This window comes from Mixophyes fleayi, chromosome 2 (assembly GCF_038048845.1).
Source record: "Mixophyes fleayi isolate aMixFle1 chromosome 2, aMixFle1.hap1, whole genome shotgun sequence".
NCBI classification, from domain to species: domain Eukaryota; kingdom Metazoa; phylum Chordata; class Amphibia; order Anura; family Limnodynastidae; genus Mixophyes; species Mixophyes fleayi.
This window is the reverse complement of record NC_134403.1, coordinates 359195637-359214838: the sequence shown is the minus strand read 5'-3', so window position 1 is coordinate 359214838 and position 19202 is coordinate 359195637. Positions and strand designations below refer to the sequence as shown.

General features: G+C 42.3%; 1 protein-coding gene across 1 annotated transcript in view; it reads right to left on the bottom strand.

Annotated features, from left to right (window-relative positions):
- Positions 1 to 16465, bottom strand: part of MORC3 (MORC family CW-type zinc finger 3) — a 36992-nt gene extending 20527 nt beyond the window's left edge. The window contains exons 1-3 of the mRNA XM_075197229.1: positions 16357 to 16465; positions 1577 to 1649; positions 95 to 227 (exon numbers count right to left, since the gene is read on the bottom strand). Of these exons, the coding sequence (XP_075053330.1) occupies positions 95 to 227; positions 1577 to 1649; positions 16357 to 16395 (245 nt within the window). The 5' untranslated portion in view covers positions 16396 to 16465. The remainder of the gene's footprint in view (positions 1 to 94; positions 228 to 1576; positions 1650 to 16356) is intronic.
- Positions 16466 to 19202: the final 2737 nt, after the last annotated feature.

Here is a 19202-nt window from a genome sequence, read left to right as displayed (position 1 = left end):
TGACATCACAGGGTGTCAGACAATCCCAGTGAGGACACACCCACCAGCCGTGACATCACAGGGTGTCAGACAATCCCAGTGAGGACACACTTACCTGAGCATTTTATGCAGCTTGTCCTGAGTCATCCCATTCCCATTGTCTGTAAATGTTAAGCATGTCTTTTGTTTTAGAACAGTTTGATCGATCCATATTTGCTTAGCATTGACGTCTGGGTCATAGGCATTATCTGAAACCAGTGCAAGAATGACACCATCAGTTATTATCAGACATCCTAAGGGCAGTGGGAACAGTGAATATGTCAACATTGGTTGTACTATGCTAAATAACAGCTATGTTCAACATATAATCCATACATTATAGCAGCCGATAGTCTGTCCCCAAAATATTTACCGAACACCTAGCTGGCATAATCCTGTGCATTACATATATCTGTAACACAAGACTAATGTAATCATCCTGCTTTACCTAACATGTGCAGCTATAATTATAATCAAAGCTATAAAGCACATATCTAAATATATACAGATATATTATGCTATTATTAAACACCTTGGGACACATTTAGAGTAAGGAGCATATCCAGCTTGTTAAGATTCTGCAACTTCCGAGATAAGTTACACAAGTGTCTGCATATGCCTAGTAGACATAGATTAGATAAGAATGATATAATCTTAGCCTAGGATGTAGTAACATTTATATATAGATATATCTGCACTATCGCCTAGGATTTCCCAGGCAGCTGTCCAATGGGGCCCGATCTCTTGATCACCTGACACAGCATATTTTTTTCATTTTGCAAACCATCTCCACTGACTTTATTCTCTGCTCTAAGTATACAGCATTGTGCAGCCCGCTTTGAAAAGCAACCGTTATGGCAGATTCCTTTTATTGAACTGATACAAGGCTGTTTACCACTTTTAACACGTGAATTCTTACATTTAATTTCATGACCACAAAATCCCAAAATTTTTCAGATATGACACCAAAACACATTGTCCTGTGTTACCCTCACTGCCCACAGCTCTATTACAAAATAAGATATCGACTCCACATTATATTACAGACAACTGAAGCCCCTCCCACATCTTTCAGACAGTGTTCTGATGGGATCTAATAAAGCTCAAACTGACATCACTAGTCCTATCCACCAATCCACACAGTGCATTTCTGCACAGCAAGTTTACAAAACTGTCACTCAGACTGTGTCTGCCTGGCTAGGCAAGCGTCTCCTCCAACAACCAGCTGCGGGGAATGCAAACCAGCATAATGGACTCATTTAGTTATTTCATGTATATTATTCAGCTCAGTAATATGTAATAATGTATAACACAATATTGGTTTACTTGCCCCTTTAAATTTTAAGATAGTTCCCTTTTAAAGAGCATCTTAGATTTTTTGGGTGTGTTGGGTGGGAACAGCGTTAAATAAATAAAAGACACCACAAACATGGCACACAAAGTGGTTACCAAGCAGGAGCACAATAACCCAACAATTGGAAGGATTTAACAAAAAAAACAAAAAACAAAAAAACAAACAACAAATAATAAGTATAAAAGGCTATAATACAAGACGTACCTACAAGCTCCGCAATGGCACTGAAAGGCCAGGTGTGACTTGTGGAATTGGTGTGCAGGAACTTGGGGCACAACTGAAAAACATAAAGACAAAAGGAAAACATCAGCACAACAGACTTATTTTACAGAATGTTGAGTACTGTAGCGCAAAAAATTTTGTTACCACTTTTATTTATTTTTTTGCACCCTACATAGGTCACGACAATGCTGAGATTTGTAGACACACAACAGCTGTAGGGGCACGGGCTGAGAATTCTGATGTAGGGAATAGTTCAACAACTGCTCACTACTTGTATACAATATGCACTGTAAAAAATGGCTTATAGCTCGGTCATGATATCACTCTCTATAATGGATTGTCACAAATAATCTGCATATGCGCCAGTTTCTGGCTAGTTAATAAATCTTTCTTTGATTAAACAAAATGGCTCTCAGACATCCAATCGCTTTGCAACTTTTTGGTGTAAAATTCTACACATTCTTAATTGTAATCTATAAATTGATATTGCGGCAGATTGATACATTTGGCAAAATGGATGGAAATCAGTAATCACATTATTAAAGCATATTTTTCAGCGTTTAGTATTAATATTCCATGCAAGGAAGGCCAAAGTGCGAAGATGAAGGACTACCTCATCAGCACAATGGATCAATATGAGCGTTCCCCTAAATATATGAAACATTTCAGTGTTATACTGTAACTAGTCTGTGAAGATAGGTCTGCGACTACACTGAAGCACCCCAAAATTCATTTAGTACGAACAGCTGGTCTGTGGACCTATTCTGTTTCTCAGACTTGTGGATAATTTGTAATCGGTGCCCTTTACGTGGTTATGCGTTTATTTTGTAACATTTTATTGCAGTCTGAACAAGCACAACTTATTCTTTTGTAATATATAGCTAGGCTAATGTTTGTTCCATTGTTTTTTCGATTTGTTGACACAACAGCAAGTGCAAAACAATGCGTCCTGCATTCCCAATGCACTGCAGAATCCAGCCACATGCCAGACCCTGGCATAGCTGTTACACAAGCTTATGTGGTTGCATCTCAAGTTCCGTAAATCTTCTGGCAGTCAATAAAAAGGGGAAGTAATAAAAGATATTTGTAGATCGCAGCCCTGGGTGAAAGACGCCGTCTCCTTTAGTTGATCATTTACTTTTTTTGTGGGTGTGTCGATTGTGTTTTGTCAGATATTCTTGGTGCCTTTAGGTTTGCAGAGAAGGTGTGACATTTTTTCACTTTTAATGCAATTTTTCAGGGTTCCTCAGTGTGCACTTTGAATGCACTACAATTGTATTATTATTTAAAGTGTTGCCAATTTAGTTTTTCCCTATGATCATGTCATTCTTTACCAATGAACGGTTGTATTCTGTGCTGGGGAGAGGTCTTAAAAACACAGCTACAGTCTTGGAACTTGTGAGGAAACAGAGGATCCCACTAAGGGACTTTTACAGCCCTGGCCCCACTCAATCCCTACCACTGGACCTTGATTAAAGGGGTGCCTCTAAGCACAACACTTGTGGTGCTACTAGTGCCCAATTTATCCAGCAGTTCAATGTTTAAAACTGTAAATGTTGTACTGTGAATGTTGCTATATATGTTGACTATACAGCATGCCGATGTTCTGATATATTTCTTAAGTAAAACTATGCTATTATTAAACACAGTTATGTACGATACGTATTTAATAATTGCCTAGTACAAGTCACATGTTATAATTTAAGTGGTAAAACGGGCCCTTTGCAATCTGCAAGCAGACATAGGCTGGGTACACACTACAGGTTTTTCGCCCGACTATCAGGCCAACCACACGATAAATGATCGTTAGATTCGATATCACATAGGTGTGTACTCTCCAAGGATCAACAAATATCGTTCAAATGCACATCGTATCGTTTGATTTGATTTTTATAAACGGACTTAAAGTCTCTATAAAACGATGTTGTTCCAATTCTGCAGTGTGTACGCACTCACGACCGGCAGTGTCCATAGATCTCTATAGAATATACAGAGTCATGATCTTTGCAGCCGATGGTTATGATGGATGAATAGCACAGATCTGAAGGTAAATCTTGTAAAATGTGTATAGTGTATACATACGATCGAGACTTTCAGTTGTTGATAAAATCATTAACGATATTGCATTGGGAGAATTTTTTTGTAGTGTGTACCCAGCCATAGTCTAAAGATGCATAGGGGCAGATTCAATTCCCCCCAAAAAATACTCACAATGTGCCTCCGGCGCGGCGTGGAGACACCTTGCTCACATATTTTTTTTTTAGTGAAATAGTCACTCATTTATGATCACACCTCAGAGCTGCAACCAAAAATGATCAGATATTTTTACTGTAGTGCCGGTAAAAACGCACAGCCGCGATGTTCTCAGGAACATTGTGGTTTACTGAATTTGCCCCATTGACCATCTGAGTAAGGCACCTTCGTGTTGAGACTGTAACCTGTAACTTATTGTTGTATCTATTGTAAATACGAGCGGGCATCCCAGGCCGGGAGACATGGGTCAGTTATTTGTGTTAAATCCCACAAGGGCTGCGCCATGTATTAAGAGATGCTACCAAGACACTGTTGCTCACCTGGCTATCATGTATTGTATATTGAAATTTGTAATTTATTGATAAGGCGCCACAAGATTTACACAGCACTGTACACAATACAAACAGTTGACTATACAAGGTCAAACAGTACAGAACAAACCCAGAGTAAACCAAGAGCAGAAAATCCAGGTATAGCAATATAGAGAAGTTGGAGCAGAACAAATGGTATAGAGACAGGGGGGCCCTGCTCGTAAGAGCTTACATCCTAAAGGGAGGGAAACAGACAGGAGGCACAAAGAGTCAGAAGAGGGGATCAAGCGCTGGAGGAGCGAGTAAGGATCGGGAAGAGAAGGGTGATGAGAATGAGTATGGAGAGAGGGTTAAGTGGAAGTCTGGTCGGCTTTGAGGAAGAATTTTAAGTGCCCGTTTGAAGGAGTACAAGTTAGGGAACAGTCAGATGGAGCGTGGGAGGTCATTCCAGTGGAGAGGGGCAACTCAGGAGAAATCTTGGATTTGGGAATCTCTCACCCACAGAATTCTTCTGTATTAGGAAATCCCATCCTACAAGAGATCTCTATTTTTTTTTTTTTTAAATCTCTTTATTTTTGCAAGAACATGAGATCCACACAGTAGGTTACATAAATAAAAAATAAGTTGAGGTAGATGAATCAAGACATAACGATGAAAGTATAGAAAGTTATTACAAAACATGAAGCAGATTATTACAGAAAATTTGTTTTAGTATTTTAACAATGAATTAATCTATATAAATAAGAGAGATGAGGAAATGTAAATTAGACTAGAAGGTTGATCCAGTCTACCAATGAATTATAAAGAACTCAACTACCGTGGAACTCCATAAAGTTATTACATAATTTTTATCACTTTTTTTCTATAAAATAAGGGGAAAAAAAAAAAAGAAAAAAGGGGGGGAAAAGAAAATAGAAAAAGTGTGTAAAGAAGGGAAGGACGAGGGTAAAGGGGAGAAGGGGTATATCTTAAGTATATGTCGGAGGAGAACATTTTCAGGTGGCAGGCGTTGTTGCTTGATGGTAGGAGTACCAGAAGTCCCAGACCTTGTGGAAATTTAGAATTTTGTCATGGAGAAGACTGGTAATATATTCCATAGTGGCCAAGTACCACACACGGGAAACTACACTTTGAAGGCTAGGTGGGTGGGGGGGATTTCCACTCTTTCGCTATCTGCAGGCGAGTAGCAGCACAGATGTGTTGGACAAGTCTGTCTCCCTGTTTATTTAGAGCTTTAACTCGGGAACATAGCAGCATGACCATTGGGAGATCTCTATTTTTTACCGTTTATTGGTAGCCTTTCGTCAACGATCTTTGGCCAGTTAGGAGTTGAAATGGGAAGATGACCTGGGTGAGGAATTGGATGTGGACAAATGCTCCAAGATTAGGATGCGAGTTGCTAAGAGCTCTATCTGTGTATGCACTAAAGAGAATACATATAAGCTACTCTACAGGTGGTATTTGGTCCCCACCCACCTACAAGCTGTATATCTCCTGCTTCCTCTGAGCTTTGCTGGAGGCTCTGTGGCCAGAATGGCTAATTTTATCATATTTGGTGGTCATGCCCCAAGATCACAAGGTTCTGGCAAAGAGTTCACAATCTGATTTGCAACACTACCTCCATGACTCTACCTCCTCACCCTTCTTACTCTCTGACATAGATCAGTGCCCAACATTGATAAGTACACTTTGGCACTTACAGACCACATACTTAATGCCACTAAGTGTACCGTAGCAGCTGCCTGATGTAGAGGAGGTTGTAAGTGATGGTAAGAAGTTTGAAAAGAATTCTGTACGTGAAGGGGAGCCAGAGTAAGGCAAAACAGAGAGGGGAGGCAGAAGAGCAAGAGGAAAAGGAAAGGAAGAGGAGTTTCATGGGCATGTTAAGGGTAGAACAAAGGGGAGTGAGGTGAGCCAGGGGAGGCCAATAAGGAGAAGGTTACAATAATCAAGACTGGAACTAATACAATGGTGTTACACCTGCACCTGGTATCGGTCTGAGTGATCAAAAAGACCCTGTATCTTCACAGAACTACTCTAGGAAAATCTAATGGCTCCATTAAGTTATCCAATATAAACACATCTTCAGCAGTTTTTTTTTTATGGATTTGATGTGAATAATATTAGAAAAATTTGTATTTAGCAGCTATATTGTATTATTTCTGTGTTTTATTAATACTCTATGTTCCTATAGGTAGTCCTGTAACTGTTTTTCGAGGTGTGCAATTTCTTGACTGCTTTACCTTTTATCAGTTGATTAAACCCTCTAGACGGGACTTTAGCTTTTCTATTTTAACATGATCTCCGAAGAGAGTAAAAAGTCTGTTCAGGCGCCTCCTTCATATTTTGGTGGAGCTGCCTTAAATCAGCAATGCATCAGCATAACCTGACCCAAGTTTCAACAGAGGAGGTAAGGTCCCGGACAAGCCCCCAGGCCTGGCTTCTTCATCTTTTGAATCAGCCAGTTTCAAGATTTAAGAAATCTTAATAAAAACACTTTACCTTGGTGTTTAAATAAGTCCCCCAGTCCATAGAACTGTTAAATAAGACTGCTTTTACAACCTGCTACTAGAACTGCATGACACGCTCTATAATATGAGCGCGCACTACAGAAAAATTATGCATTTTTTTCACCCATTTTGGGTAACTCCACCCTGTCCACCACCTGCTGTGTGCCTATAAATTGATTGAGCACCATTGCTGTATTCCTCTCTATAATGTCTCATTGTTTGTTTATTTTTTTAGGCTAGCATTGATTATTCAGTACTGTGGCATTACATCTAGTGCAGTCGTTTCAGCTTTACAATATAGGTCACAATAGTTTCATAATGGCCACAGACCAGTGCATTTATTTCATTTGAATGGCCTTTCTGTACTCGTGGGTAAGAGGCGTTAAATGGCTTAAACAAAAAACAAAACCACTGCTTTCAAATTTATTGAGTATCAAAACACAAGTACTTTTGTAAACGCAATACAAATTTTATACTTTTCATTAAAATGGAGTAACATAGATAAATGTTGGTGCTTCCTACAGACAGGTAAAGAGCACAGAGCAGGCCAGAATTCACATTTCTCCTGCCATGACCACCATAATTAGATGATGGTATACTCAGGGGACCAAGCATCTACTAAACATAGACCCTTCAGAGGGGGAAGGTTAAATATAAAGTAGTATTTCAATAGACATCTCCTTTATGACTGTAGCTGATTGAGCGATTCATTTTAGTGTAACCCCTATTGCCCTCTCTGATGCCGGGAGCTTCTAATCAACCATATCAGTAGGGGGCTCACAAGAAACAGAGACATTACCTGATAGATAATGATTAGCATGGAATGCAATTGAGAAATGTAATATGTCCTTATGGTAATATCAGATGTATTCTGTGTATACATTGTGACTTGCCAGCGACATACCAGGTATTGCTACTTTTAGCAGTGAAAGTGACCAAGCTATTTGGACATAATTTCCATTGAATGGCTGACCACATGTGTAAGTTCCCAGATGGTTAGTGATGTACAGCTATAGGTCTCCGTATCAGATTTATAGACACAGACCCTGTAACATCTATTGATAATTTTTGGGGTGGAAAAAATTATTTATATTTTTTCATGTATGATGCAGGTTTTATAGATCATTTGTAATAAGACGGTACGTGTCATCCACTGTTACTGGTGTCACCTTGCCAGAGCCGTAACTTAGAATACTAGCGCCCTGGGCGAGAAAGACAAATGCCGCCACCCTAGCCCTCAATTTTAACCAAATTAACCTAAAATATTCCTAAATTGCGTCCCCCTTCAGCATTGCGCCATGGGCGGTCGCCCCCTGTCGTACAGCCCTAGTTACGGCCCTGCACCTTGCCACCAGACACTCGCCAGCTGCGAATGCCAACTGCGCAACAGTTGTAGGAGAAACTTGCTACCACTACTAGGCTTCTTTGCGGCGCCTAGAACCGCTTACTTCTGGGTAGCTGGTATAGCGGCTTCAGTGCCTCTTGGCTGCGGGGAGGCATGTCTTGACCGCTTACTATGCATCGGGACTGCTGTGTTGCGGGCAGAGCGTTGACAGACACTGGGTTCAACACAGGACAGCTGGGGAACTGATTAGAATGTAAGTAATTATCTGTTGGTCACAGGATGCAGCTGGCAATAGGCCTTGGGCAGGATCTTCAGGGAGTGATGTTTTAGTGCTCAATAAGTCCTTAAAAATGTACTAGCAATCTCCAGACGCTCAGATGGTATAATACTACATGGTCAAACAGAGCTTCTTATAAACTGTTGCTGACATGTTGGCAGGGAGTAACCCAGGCCCTGATCCTAGCTGGCACCACAACATCTGATATATTACATTCAATGTTTAACATTAGGATGCAATATATTCTCTAATCTTGGATTTAACACAATTTCCTTAACAAAATTTAGATAAATCTGCGATTAACTAAACTACATGCTGGTTGCATTATTCACGGAGTTCATCTTTTAACAAGACAGGATAAAAGGTAACACCCTCCTGCTGTGCATTCAGACTAAAAAGATGTTGGAAACTTCTGAGATGAAGACTTAATTAGCACGATTAGCTGCCTTCAGAAGTTACAAAAACAAATTTCCTCCTATATGGAAATATACAGCCTCAGAAATCAATACAGAAATACAACACAAACCAGTACATTTGCAATGATATACAGCGGCCCACTGTGTTCCTAATTCAAATAAATCCTTAAGACAATTTACTTTGTGTTTTATGTACAAATACAGAGTTGTTATTGTCAGCTAAGGAAAGAACAGCTAAGCTGTAGAATTAACGCCACTCTTGTATTCTACACCATATGCCTTGTCATCATCTGTCTTAGTTTCCAACATTACCCAGTCATCGTAAAACAGCATATTCCCATCAGCCCCAACTGCAAGGGCTGATGGAAGAGAGATTGAAAAGCCCATGCCACAAAAGAAAGACAATGATTCTTAGATTGTAAACTAATTTGGGCAGAGTCATCTACACCTCCTGTTATGTATAGTACATAATATGTAGTCAAGGTATCAAACCTGGGTAACTAGGCATCCCATTTGAGTGTCACTTCCCACTTGGTTCTGTTACAATGCAGAGTCTCAGATAATGGGGAGAGGGGATGTCCTGGCCATCAGATATGCTATATTGTTGGGGGGGGACGGGGGGGGGGGGGACAATATTAAGAATTACTGTTGTCCTTCAATACCCATGTGAGGACAAGTAAGCTCCTGAACCTACAAATTAACCATGTCTTAACAATCGGAATTTCCAAACCAAAGAAAAACACATGCACATCAAAAATTCTCACCCTGCTTTCCTATGTAATATCGATGTGGAGAGGGAGAGACTAGGGTCAATTAGATAGCAGCCTATTAACTAGGGGTGTGCACCGGGCACCTTTAGTGTTTTGGGTTCTGATTTGTTTTGCCAAAACACCTGACGAAAGGTTTTGGTTCTGATTTCGGGTTTTAGGTTCTGATTTATTTTTAAAAAAGCATAAAAAGAGCTACAATCCTGTTTTTTTGTTTTTTTTCTACTCCTACGCTATTATTAACCTCAATAACATTCAATAACAATCATTTCCACTAATTTCCAGTCTATTCTGAACACCTCACAATATTGTTTTTAGTCCAAAACGTTGCACCGAGGTAGCTTTCTGGACTGCGTAGTGGAGTGGGCCCGATACCAAATTGGGCCACAATACCTCCGCCTTCAAATGGTCTCAATTCCACTGCACAGCTGCCTGCTCCTACATCCTCTGCAGCATATACAGGGTGTAGTTCGAGCGCGTCAATACCTCTTGTTTTTGACGATGACAGGTCATTTTCATTAATTTTGGATTTGGCCCCAACATTGTAGTTTAATATCTGATACGCATCTATCTGGACTGCGTAGTGGAGTGGCCCCGGTACCCAATTTGGTACCGGGGCCACAATACCTCCTCTAACTGGTCTGAATTCCACTGCACAGATGTCTGCTCCTACCTCCTCCAACTGGTTTAAATTCCACTGCACAGATGGCGGACACCGGACGCACGTCTAACACCAACATAGCTGTGCCGGTGACATGGCCTGCAGGAATATCTCTGATGGAGATAGAACTAGGCCCCAAAGAGCACATAATGCCAAAAAAGAGTTGCAAGATGGAATTGTCCTTGGGCCCTCCCACTCACCCTGATGTTGTTGAAATAGGACATGCACACTTTAACAAACCAATCATTTCAGCGACAGGGCCTACCAAACTACTGTGGCTGCTACCAAACTACTGTGGCTGAAATGATTGGTTTGTTTGGGCCCCCACACAAAAAAAGCTATTCATCTCTCCCTGTACAAACTAAACAGGCTCTACTGAGGCAAGATGTCGTCCTCATCCTCAACCTCTGATTCCTGGCCCCCTTCAGTGTGTACTTCCTCATCCTCACACATTATCAATTCGTCCCGCTGGACTCCACAACCACAGGTCCCTCTGTATTATCTGGAGGGCAGTGCTGTACTTGATTAAGGCATTGATAATTCATTTTTATGAACATCATTTTCAACATTCTGAGGAAGCAACCTCCTTCCCCGCTCACTGACCAGGTTCCCCGCTGCACTAAAAACTCTTTCCGAGTACACACTGGAGGGGGGACAACTCAGGTAAAATAGAGCCAGTTTGTACAGGGGCTTCCAAACTGCCTTTTTTTCCTGCCAGTAAGAATATGGACATTATATGCAGCACAAGAGAGCGTACCCCTAAACCACACACACTCGGCAAAGCCTTTACAAATTATCTGCGGCACAGCAGAGTACCACTGGACTGGAGTTATACAGCAGTACCTAGTATTTTTAAACTATTTATTTTATTTATTTTTTTCAATTATTTTTGGATAATTTTTTTATTTATTAAGAACTTTTGGATAATTTTGAAATAACAATGCCCTTAGCAGAACAGAGCATAGGACACAGGCAGCACCACTGGACTCAGCAGGACAGAGCACAGGACACAGCACAAAGCTACACTAAACTGAAAACCAGGACAGGAGCTCCCTAACTACAACCTCTCTCACGAGTGATCGCAGCCAGAATGAAGATGGCGGCCGCTAGCGCTGAATTTATGACATCCGATATCCGATGCGAGACTTGGATGTCATAGCCTCGGTTTGGCTTCATTTCCCGCCCGGAAGTTCCCGAACAGTGCTCGGATCCCGTCGGATCCACACTGTTCGGATGGGCTCGGATTTCGGAAATCCAAGCCCGCTCATCTCTACTATTAACCTACCAGTATGTTTTTGGAGTGTGAAGCACATGGAGGAAACACTTGCAAACACAGGGAGACCATACAAACTCCTCAAAAGAGAATTGAACTCATGACCCCAGTGCTGTGAGGCAGAACCACATAAGCCCACTGTCTTAACATCGTCCACTAGTTTCTCAGCCCCAACGGTTTTGCATCGCTATAAAATAAGTATAAATCACACAGACCATGGCTAGGTTTTAAATTAGTTACATACAATTAAATATGTGAAAAACAATAACTAAATATACGGCAGGCAGGATACATCTGCCACCTTAGGCTCATGTTTCCATGAACCTGGTCCTGTTTACCAAGTGCCTAATGCTTCAGTGGTATCACCAATCCCTAGTGACCAGAATATTGGTACCTCCCACATATTGCACACATTTTAATAAGTACTCCCAAAACTTGAGAACGGGGACATCTGGGTGAACCAAAACTTTGTTTAGGCCATCACATTCAGATTTCCTTTTAGGCCCCAAGTAAGTTAAAAGTACCTATTCCCACTCCTGTTAAAGCTAATCACATCCAAAACTAAATGAAATCAAGTAAGTACAAATAAATACTGTGTTATGTACCTGCAATTCATGGATCAACTAAAAAAAAATAATATTAAGCTTATTACCTGAAACGGGGATCTATAGTGTTAATTGTAATTCTGTGGGCAACAGTGACTATTCCTTATGGAACATGGCACGTTCATATGTACTACCTATAGTCAGTTGTGAAGATATGTTTAATCACACAGGATTAGCAGTAAGGCCGGGTGCACATTACAAGTTTTTCAGCACATTATCATGCCAATCACACGATAAGCTGAAACGATGGTTGTTCGAAAGCACATCATATCGTTTCTTTTGATTTTTAAATGAGACTAAAAATCTCAGTCAAAGATGTCCTTCCAATTCTGCAGTGGTTATGCACTCACAATCAGGATTTTACAGAGTCACAATCTTTGCAGCCAATGGTTATGACAGATGAAGAGCACAGGTTGGAGGGTAAATCTTGTATGTGACAGGATTGACCGCCTATGCCACCCAGTCTGTTGTTGCTGGGAACCGGCTGGACTTAGTTTGCCACTGTTCCCTTTTGTTATCCCAAATGCGCCCTCTTACCGCAGTAGGAGGGGCTTACAAAGGCTGCCACCACTGGACTCCTATACCGGCATCCAGAACCGGGTTCCTTCTTTGTAACAGACGCTGCTAGCGTATCTCGTTGCTGGTGTACCTGGGCTGGTACTCCTGACCTCTTACTATGGATCAGGGTTGCTGTGGATGGATCCCCCCTGGCCTATCACACTGACCAGGGCTGCATGGGTAGCAGGCAGAGCGGTGGTACTGGAAAAGCTTGGGTCCAAACCTCAGAGACAGCCTGAGAACGGATTAGAGTTAGGGTAATCTGCAGGTCACAGGAATACAGCAATATTGAAGATGTTTTCAAGCAGGTCTTTGAAGCAAGATGTTTATTTGCTCTGACACTGGTTGGAGGTACCAGTGATCGGGTCAGATGTTGAAATCAGAAGAACAAGTTTCCAATACAAGCTAGTGACTTTTATACAGTTCAGACATAGACTATTTTTAGCATCGGGATATAACCTGCTTACACAAACATGGATTTACATGCATTGCAAAGCCACTAATATTTACACTTGGCTATGAAATTCTTAAAAACCTTGCTGTGATGTACTGCGTCTTATTTCAGAGGCAGGATACATACTAGAAAGTCAAAAGGTCTATCTGACATGAATACCTTCTTCAGACAGTCGCCGAATACACATTCCCACAGAACAACAAAAACCCAAAACAAGCCACTTCCCCACATCACAATACACCAAAGGCTTTGTAAACAAAGGCTCATTGTATCAGATATATACATCAGACACAATGCATTTCCTCTAGAGAGGCTAAACAGAAAAAACACATTTTCCACCATGGTCTCAGAAATAACAATTTCCTATCTCAAAATATACACAATATTAAAAAATAAGTGCATTGTCAATTTATATAAATAAACGCCCCCCGCTATTTCCTCTAAATAAATTCATACCACAAGTTATTTATATGTGATCCAGTCACATTGTAAAATGTGTGTAGTGTGTACACATGAATCGGCATGCTGATCGGGCCTTTTTTTTTTTCCTCCCAGTTGTTGGTAAAATAGTTACTGATATGGCATCGGGAGAAATTTTCTGTATTGTATACTCAGTTTAACGATTATTCTACCAATCTAGAAGCCCAGGTATCTGCAACGCTAACTGCATAGACTGCTACGTCTGGGATACATACAGTTTCCCCCTAATCACTAATGATTACAGCCCAAGAGAGAAAATGCTCCTATTAGGCCAAATCATTTTATTTTCTCATGGACTCTTATCTGCCCACTGATGCTCATTATCAGCTCAAGCAGACTTGGGACAAGGTTACACACATTGGAATAATCAGCAGCAGCAGACTGAAACTAGCACAGGATCTTGACAGTCCTGCGAAACAGAAGTTTTCTTTAAAAGAAAAGCAAAATTTAGCACTTTTCTACAATTTAAATATGCTATTCGACCAGCAAACAGCAACCCACTTAAAATGGGAGAGCCACAATTTGGATCACAGGGCCGGCACTGTATAAAATAATAAACAAGCAGCCCCTCCACCACCACCACCCACAAAAAAAAATAATTTAAAAATACTCAACTTATCGAACAACCCCCCATTCCCAACACCTCACTAGCACAGACTGCCACAAAATTATCAAAGCTGTGAGTCCCTAAGACTTCCCTTCACTGCCAGCCAAAAATGCTTATCCAGAGAGACTACTCGAGTTGATCAGTGGCATTCAATTCTCGCTTCTCAGCCTATTGGCTAAGATCAGGTGAGTACCTGTCCAGGTACGGGGGATGATGAGCCTGAACGGGCCATGGGAAAGCTTGGTCTGACTTGGTGGCTCGAGGTGTCTGTGCCTCCGGGGGACAGGGCCCAGAGGTGACCTGAAAATGCACGGGTAGTGGTGGCCCACTATTACATGCACAGAGCACAATACACCCTGCACCACCTTTTATTTCTTGGTCCCAGCCCTTTCGTTGGGCCAGAATAATTTTTACACCCTCCTGGCATGTGGCTGGGTCCTATGGGTACTTTTTTTTTTTTTTTTTTTTTACAACATATAGCACGTATGCACTTTTTTTGCACATATTTCCTTAGTTTGATTTTCGTTTGCACGGTTTGGGCTTGACCCTTAGGGGCACCCCTCTACCTAAGTTGTCCGAGACTCCCTCCTTCTGGGGGAAGTTGAAGAGCGAGTCCCCCAGGGAAAGGTTTGGCCGACCTCTGGGTAAAGGGGACTGCACGAGCCTTGCAGCGGAGGCAGCCCTGAAGACCCTTGCCCCCTAAGGGGCTTCTTGCCTCCGGGGTCGGGGACTTAAAAGGACCCCTTAGCTTTGGTGAAGCGGGTCTGAAGACCCTTATCTCCCTAAGCAGCCTTTTGGCTCATGGAGATGGGGAGTAACAGGGCCCTGTCCCTTTTGGGAAGGGTTCAAAGGCCCAAGCCCCCAGCACTGTTTTTTACAACACTGGGTGATTTGGAGCACTGCACCTCGGGCTTCAAAAAAAAAAAAAAAATGTGGCATTCAACTCTAGTGAGCAGGTGGATAGCAATTGTTTTTTTATGGGGATTTTTTGGCTTAAAAACAAAAAAAAAATATTTTAATGCCTTGTGATGTCAGCTGAATTTTGAGGTAGATTACAAAAACGTTGACTTAAAGGCCAAGATGATAGATTTGGCGATTAACAAATTGACTGGTAAACAATACATAAAATTGTGGGGGGGTTTTATTACTATTTCTGCAAATTTAACAACACTCCACCTCCCAAAATCTACCCATTGCAATAATATCTAAAAGTAACAAAATATCATTAGTAAAATAAACATAATAAAATAAAGGGAGTACAATGAAATGTATGAGTCCACCACCCAAGTACACATAAATTGTCCCTGCAGAGTGTAGACGTCACAAAATAATTTAACCCATTGCACTAACTACATAATATAAAAGGCAGATTCATGGTTAAGTGCATTCTTCCTTACAGTTCAATTTTCCCATATAACCCAATTAAATTAAATATATGTTTAGCAATGCTCCACAAGAAAAAAAAAAAAAAAAAACTTGTACAATGACAAAGTAATTCTCCAATAATCAGATAGCAAAAATTGTGAAAGTCTACAGTTACAAAGGGGTCAATAACATGAAAACCATTTAAGTTGTTTACAACTACTCTGCATTGGTGTTAACCAAGGGACCAGTAGGTGAATACTATGCATATATACTGCTTTCCAACAGTGCAGCACAGGTGAATAAGGAAATTACAGGGATGTAGTAACACTCTGCCATTTCTAAGAATATTTCCTGTAGCCCAGCACTAATAATCTGCTGATTGCAGCGTGAGGCCAGTGACATATAAACAGATACCATGCAGTATCCATCCCTGCAGCTCTGTGTGTGTGAGTAATACAGTAGTAATGTAGCGGTTATTACACAACATGCTGTCAGATGCAGGAAGCGAAACCAAAACCTCACACTTCCGGCACATTCTACCAGACAACTAATTAACCATTCACAGACTATAAACAGCCACCAGCCCCCTCCCCCAGCATGGACTGACACCCCCCACCCGGGGGCAGGAGGCTATATAGGAGAGGGGTATATGAGGGGTATTAGGGTAATACTCCTGCACCACCCTCCAATGACAGAACCCCCCACTGATGAATGAGGAGTTATAGTCAGTGTGTTATACATCCCGGGCTGTAATCACTGGGGTCATGTGACTGATATCTGAGGTATTATCACGGGAACAGCCAGTAGACAAATAATCACGTCTGTCAGCCCTCACTGCTCCCCCCTGTGACTCCCGCCACCGCCACCCCCACAACCTCACCGCACTCAGCCGGATGCCGTCCGTTGTCAGCGCTGCCATCTTGTTTAAAGGCGCCAGCGGCCCGCAGAACAGCTGAGCACACCCGTCTTCCGGTGGGCGTGGCTTACCCCCACCACCAAGGCGGCGGCCAATCACAGAGCGCGGCTGCTCTCCGGCCCGACTTGCTCGTGTTTACCCACGTGACGCGGGCCAGCCGTTGGTCAGCTGACGAGGGAGGGGGGTGTCATGGCGGCTGCAGCGGGGAGCTCGGGTCGGGGTTTTTCCAGACTTAGGACATTTTTGGGCTGTTTCATATATAAAAAAAAAATTTTTTGACTGACTTGTTACTTTTTTATTGGCTGACACATCGTTTCTCCAATGCTGAAAAGGGTGTGAGAGAAAATGGGCGTGATGTGGGAGTGGTTTTATACGACCTATGAGGTGTATGCAAAATTATTTGAAAAAAAAAAAAGCTGTAGTAACTTGCAGCACAGACCCACTTGCCCAATATTCAACCCAGACCCTCTTCTAGTGACCAATGTATAGTACAGAGAGTATTATTATTATTATTTATGTCATCATCATCTTTCATTTATAAGGTGCCACAAAAGCTGTGCAGCACTGTGCATATTGTAATATACAATACAGACAGCAATGATCACATTACATTACAGTTAAAAAAATAATAACATACTTGCCAACTCTCGGAAACAAGTTTCCGGGAGAGGGGGCGGGACGAGGCCAAACGTGTAATTTACGTCGTGGGGGGCGGGGCTAAAATGACGCGATTGGCCTCGTCCTGCCCCCTCCCGCCATCCAAAATGGCGTCAATCACCGAGAATCGCGTCATTTGACGCGATTCTCGGTGAAATCCAGGATGCGGGAGAAATGCCAACGAGCCCGGGAGACTGAACTGAATTTCGGGAGTCTCCCGGACATTCCGGGAGAGTTGGCAAGTATGAATAATAATACAAAGACCAGACATCTAATTAAATTACACAGAGATAACTTGGTAACGCAGTTCTTTACATGGCAGTGAGCGAGTGTGATGGTAATACATACTTGCCTACTATTGGCAAGTGTAGTCCAGGAGAGGGGCATGACTAGAGGGCGGGAGGGGGCGGTCAAACGCGTCATTTGGGCCCCGCCCCCGCAACGTAAATGATGTTTTGGCGTTGGGGGCGGGGCCAAAAAGACGTGTTTCACCACGAATCACTACATTTAGGCTAGTCAGTTGCTGGATGCGGGAGACTTGCCTGCTCTACTGGGAGTCTGTGAGACCGCCCTGAATTTAGGGAGTCTCTCAGACATTCCGGGAGAGTTGGCAAGTATGTGGTAATGTCATACTTTCCTGATTTTAGTTAGGACCCTCCAGAAGATGCTAGATAGAGGCGGGGTGCGGTCAATCACATCATTTTGGCCCCTCCCCGCTACGAAATCGACATTTTGTCATGGGGGGGTTTGACAAAATGATGCAATTCACAGCGAATCGCGTCATTGAGGCATCCATCCTGCCCGCTTCAATAGGAAGGATGTGGAAGAATTGCCTGCTCTCCCGGGAGACCTACCCAGAATTCGGGAGTCTCCCAGACATTTTGGGAGAGTTGGCCAGTATGGGTAATGTACAGCATGTAGTAAGCCTGCGCTCAAGAAAACAGGGCTAGGGAAGCAAACCAAGAGGGGAGATCATTACCAATTTCTCAACAGTCAGTAACAAATCAAACAAAATACAAATGGCACACTAAAACAAAACATGTACAAGCAAGGCAGAGTGATACAAGTGTGATCCATAGCATGGAGGGAAATGTCTCAGTACAGATAGATCATACTTGCCAACTTTTCCTCGTTGGCTTCAGGGAGATCCCGGGGGAGGTGGGCGTGCAGGGGCGGGGAATAACAAACCGCATCATTTTGACCACGCCCCTAAACGATTGTCACAATTCTGCCCAGTTACAGCAGGGGGCGGGGCTAAGATGACGCATTATTTGCTTCATTAAGCCCCCTTCCCCTGCCACTTATCTCTTGCTGGGACGAGAACTGGGAGAGTAGGCAACTATGCCTTAAAGAAAAGCAGCTAATGAATCACTAGAGACTGAAGTGTCTTACATTTCTGTCTCCATTACTGAAGTCATGTTATCTTTCCTGTCGGTCTTTGATTAAATCTTGGTCTCCATGAAAATGGCCGCCTCCATAGGCATTAATACATGGACATAGGACACAATTTCTGAACTGTGTCATCATGCCACAGATGGCGAAGCCAACCACGTCTTGTACTGGCTCAGCATCAGGGAGAATGCCAGACTCTTCAGGGAGTGAGGGAGATCACCCCTATTTCAGGGAGTCTCCCTGACATTCAGGGAGAGTTGGCAAGTATGAGATAGATGCAATCTACAATATAAGCAGTAGTCAAAGTAGAAATTTAGAAGTGACAATATGAAAAATGTCAGTGTGAAGAAATAGGGTTCTCGCCTGTTTGTCTGATCTGTCATCTACTGCTGCTACTATGTGCAGAACCATTCCTGCAGTTCACTAATTCAGCTGGTCGCTAGGTAAATAGTTACAAGCTTGTTTCAGCTCTCAGTCTGGCAGAATCAGCTGTCCAATTACTTACCACACTCATGCAGCTAATAATCCTGCAGTTTCTGATTGGAGCTGCTGGCTTTATAAACCTCTTCCTGGCATCACTCTAATACTAGTGATAGTTCCTGCTTGACTTAGTCTGCTTGTATCCTGACGTGCTGTTATCGGTGTTTGACTCCGATTGTTTAAAGGATTCTGCTGTCTTCCCCATTTCGGAACCCTTGGCTTGTTAAATGGATCTGCATATAGATCTCTACCTGCCCTGACCCCTGGCTTGTTTATAGGAA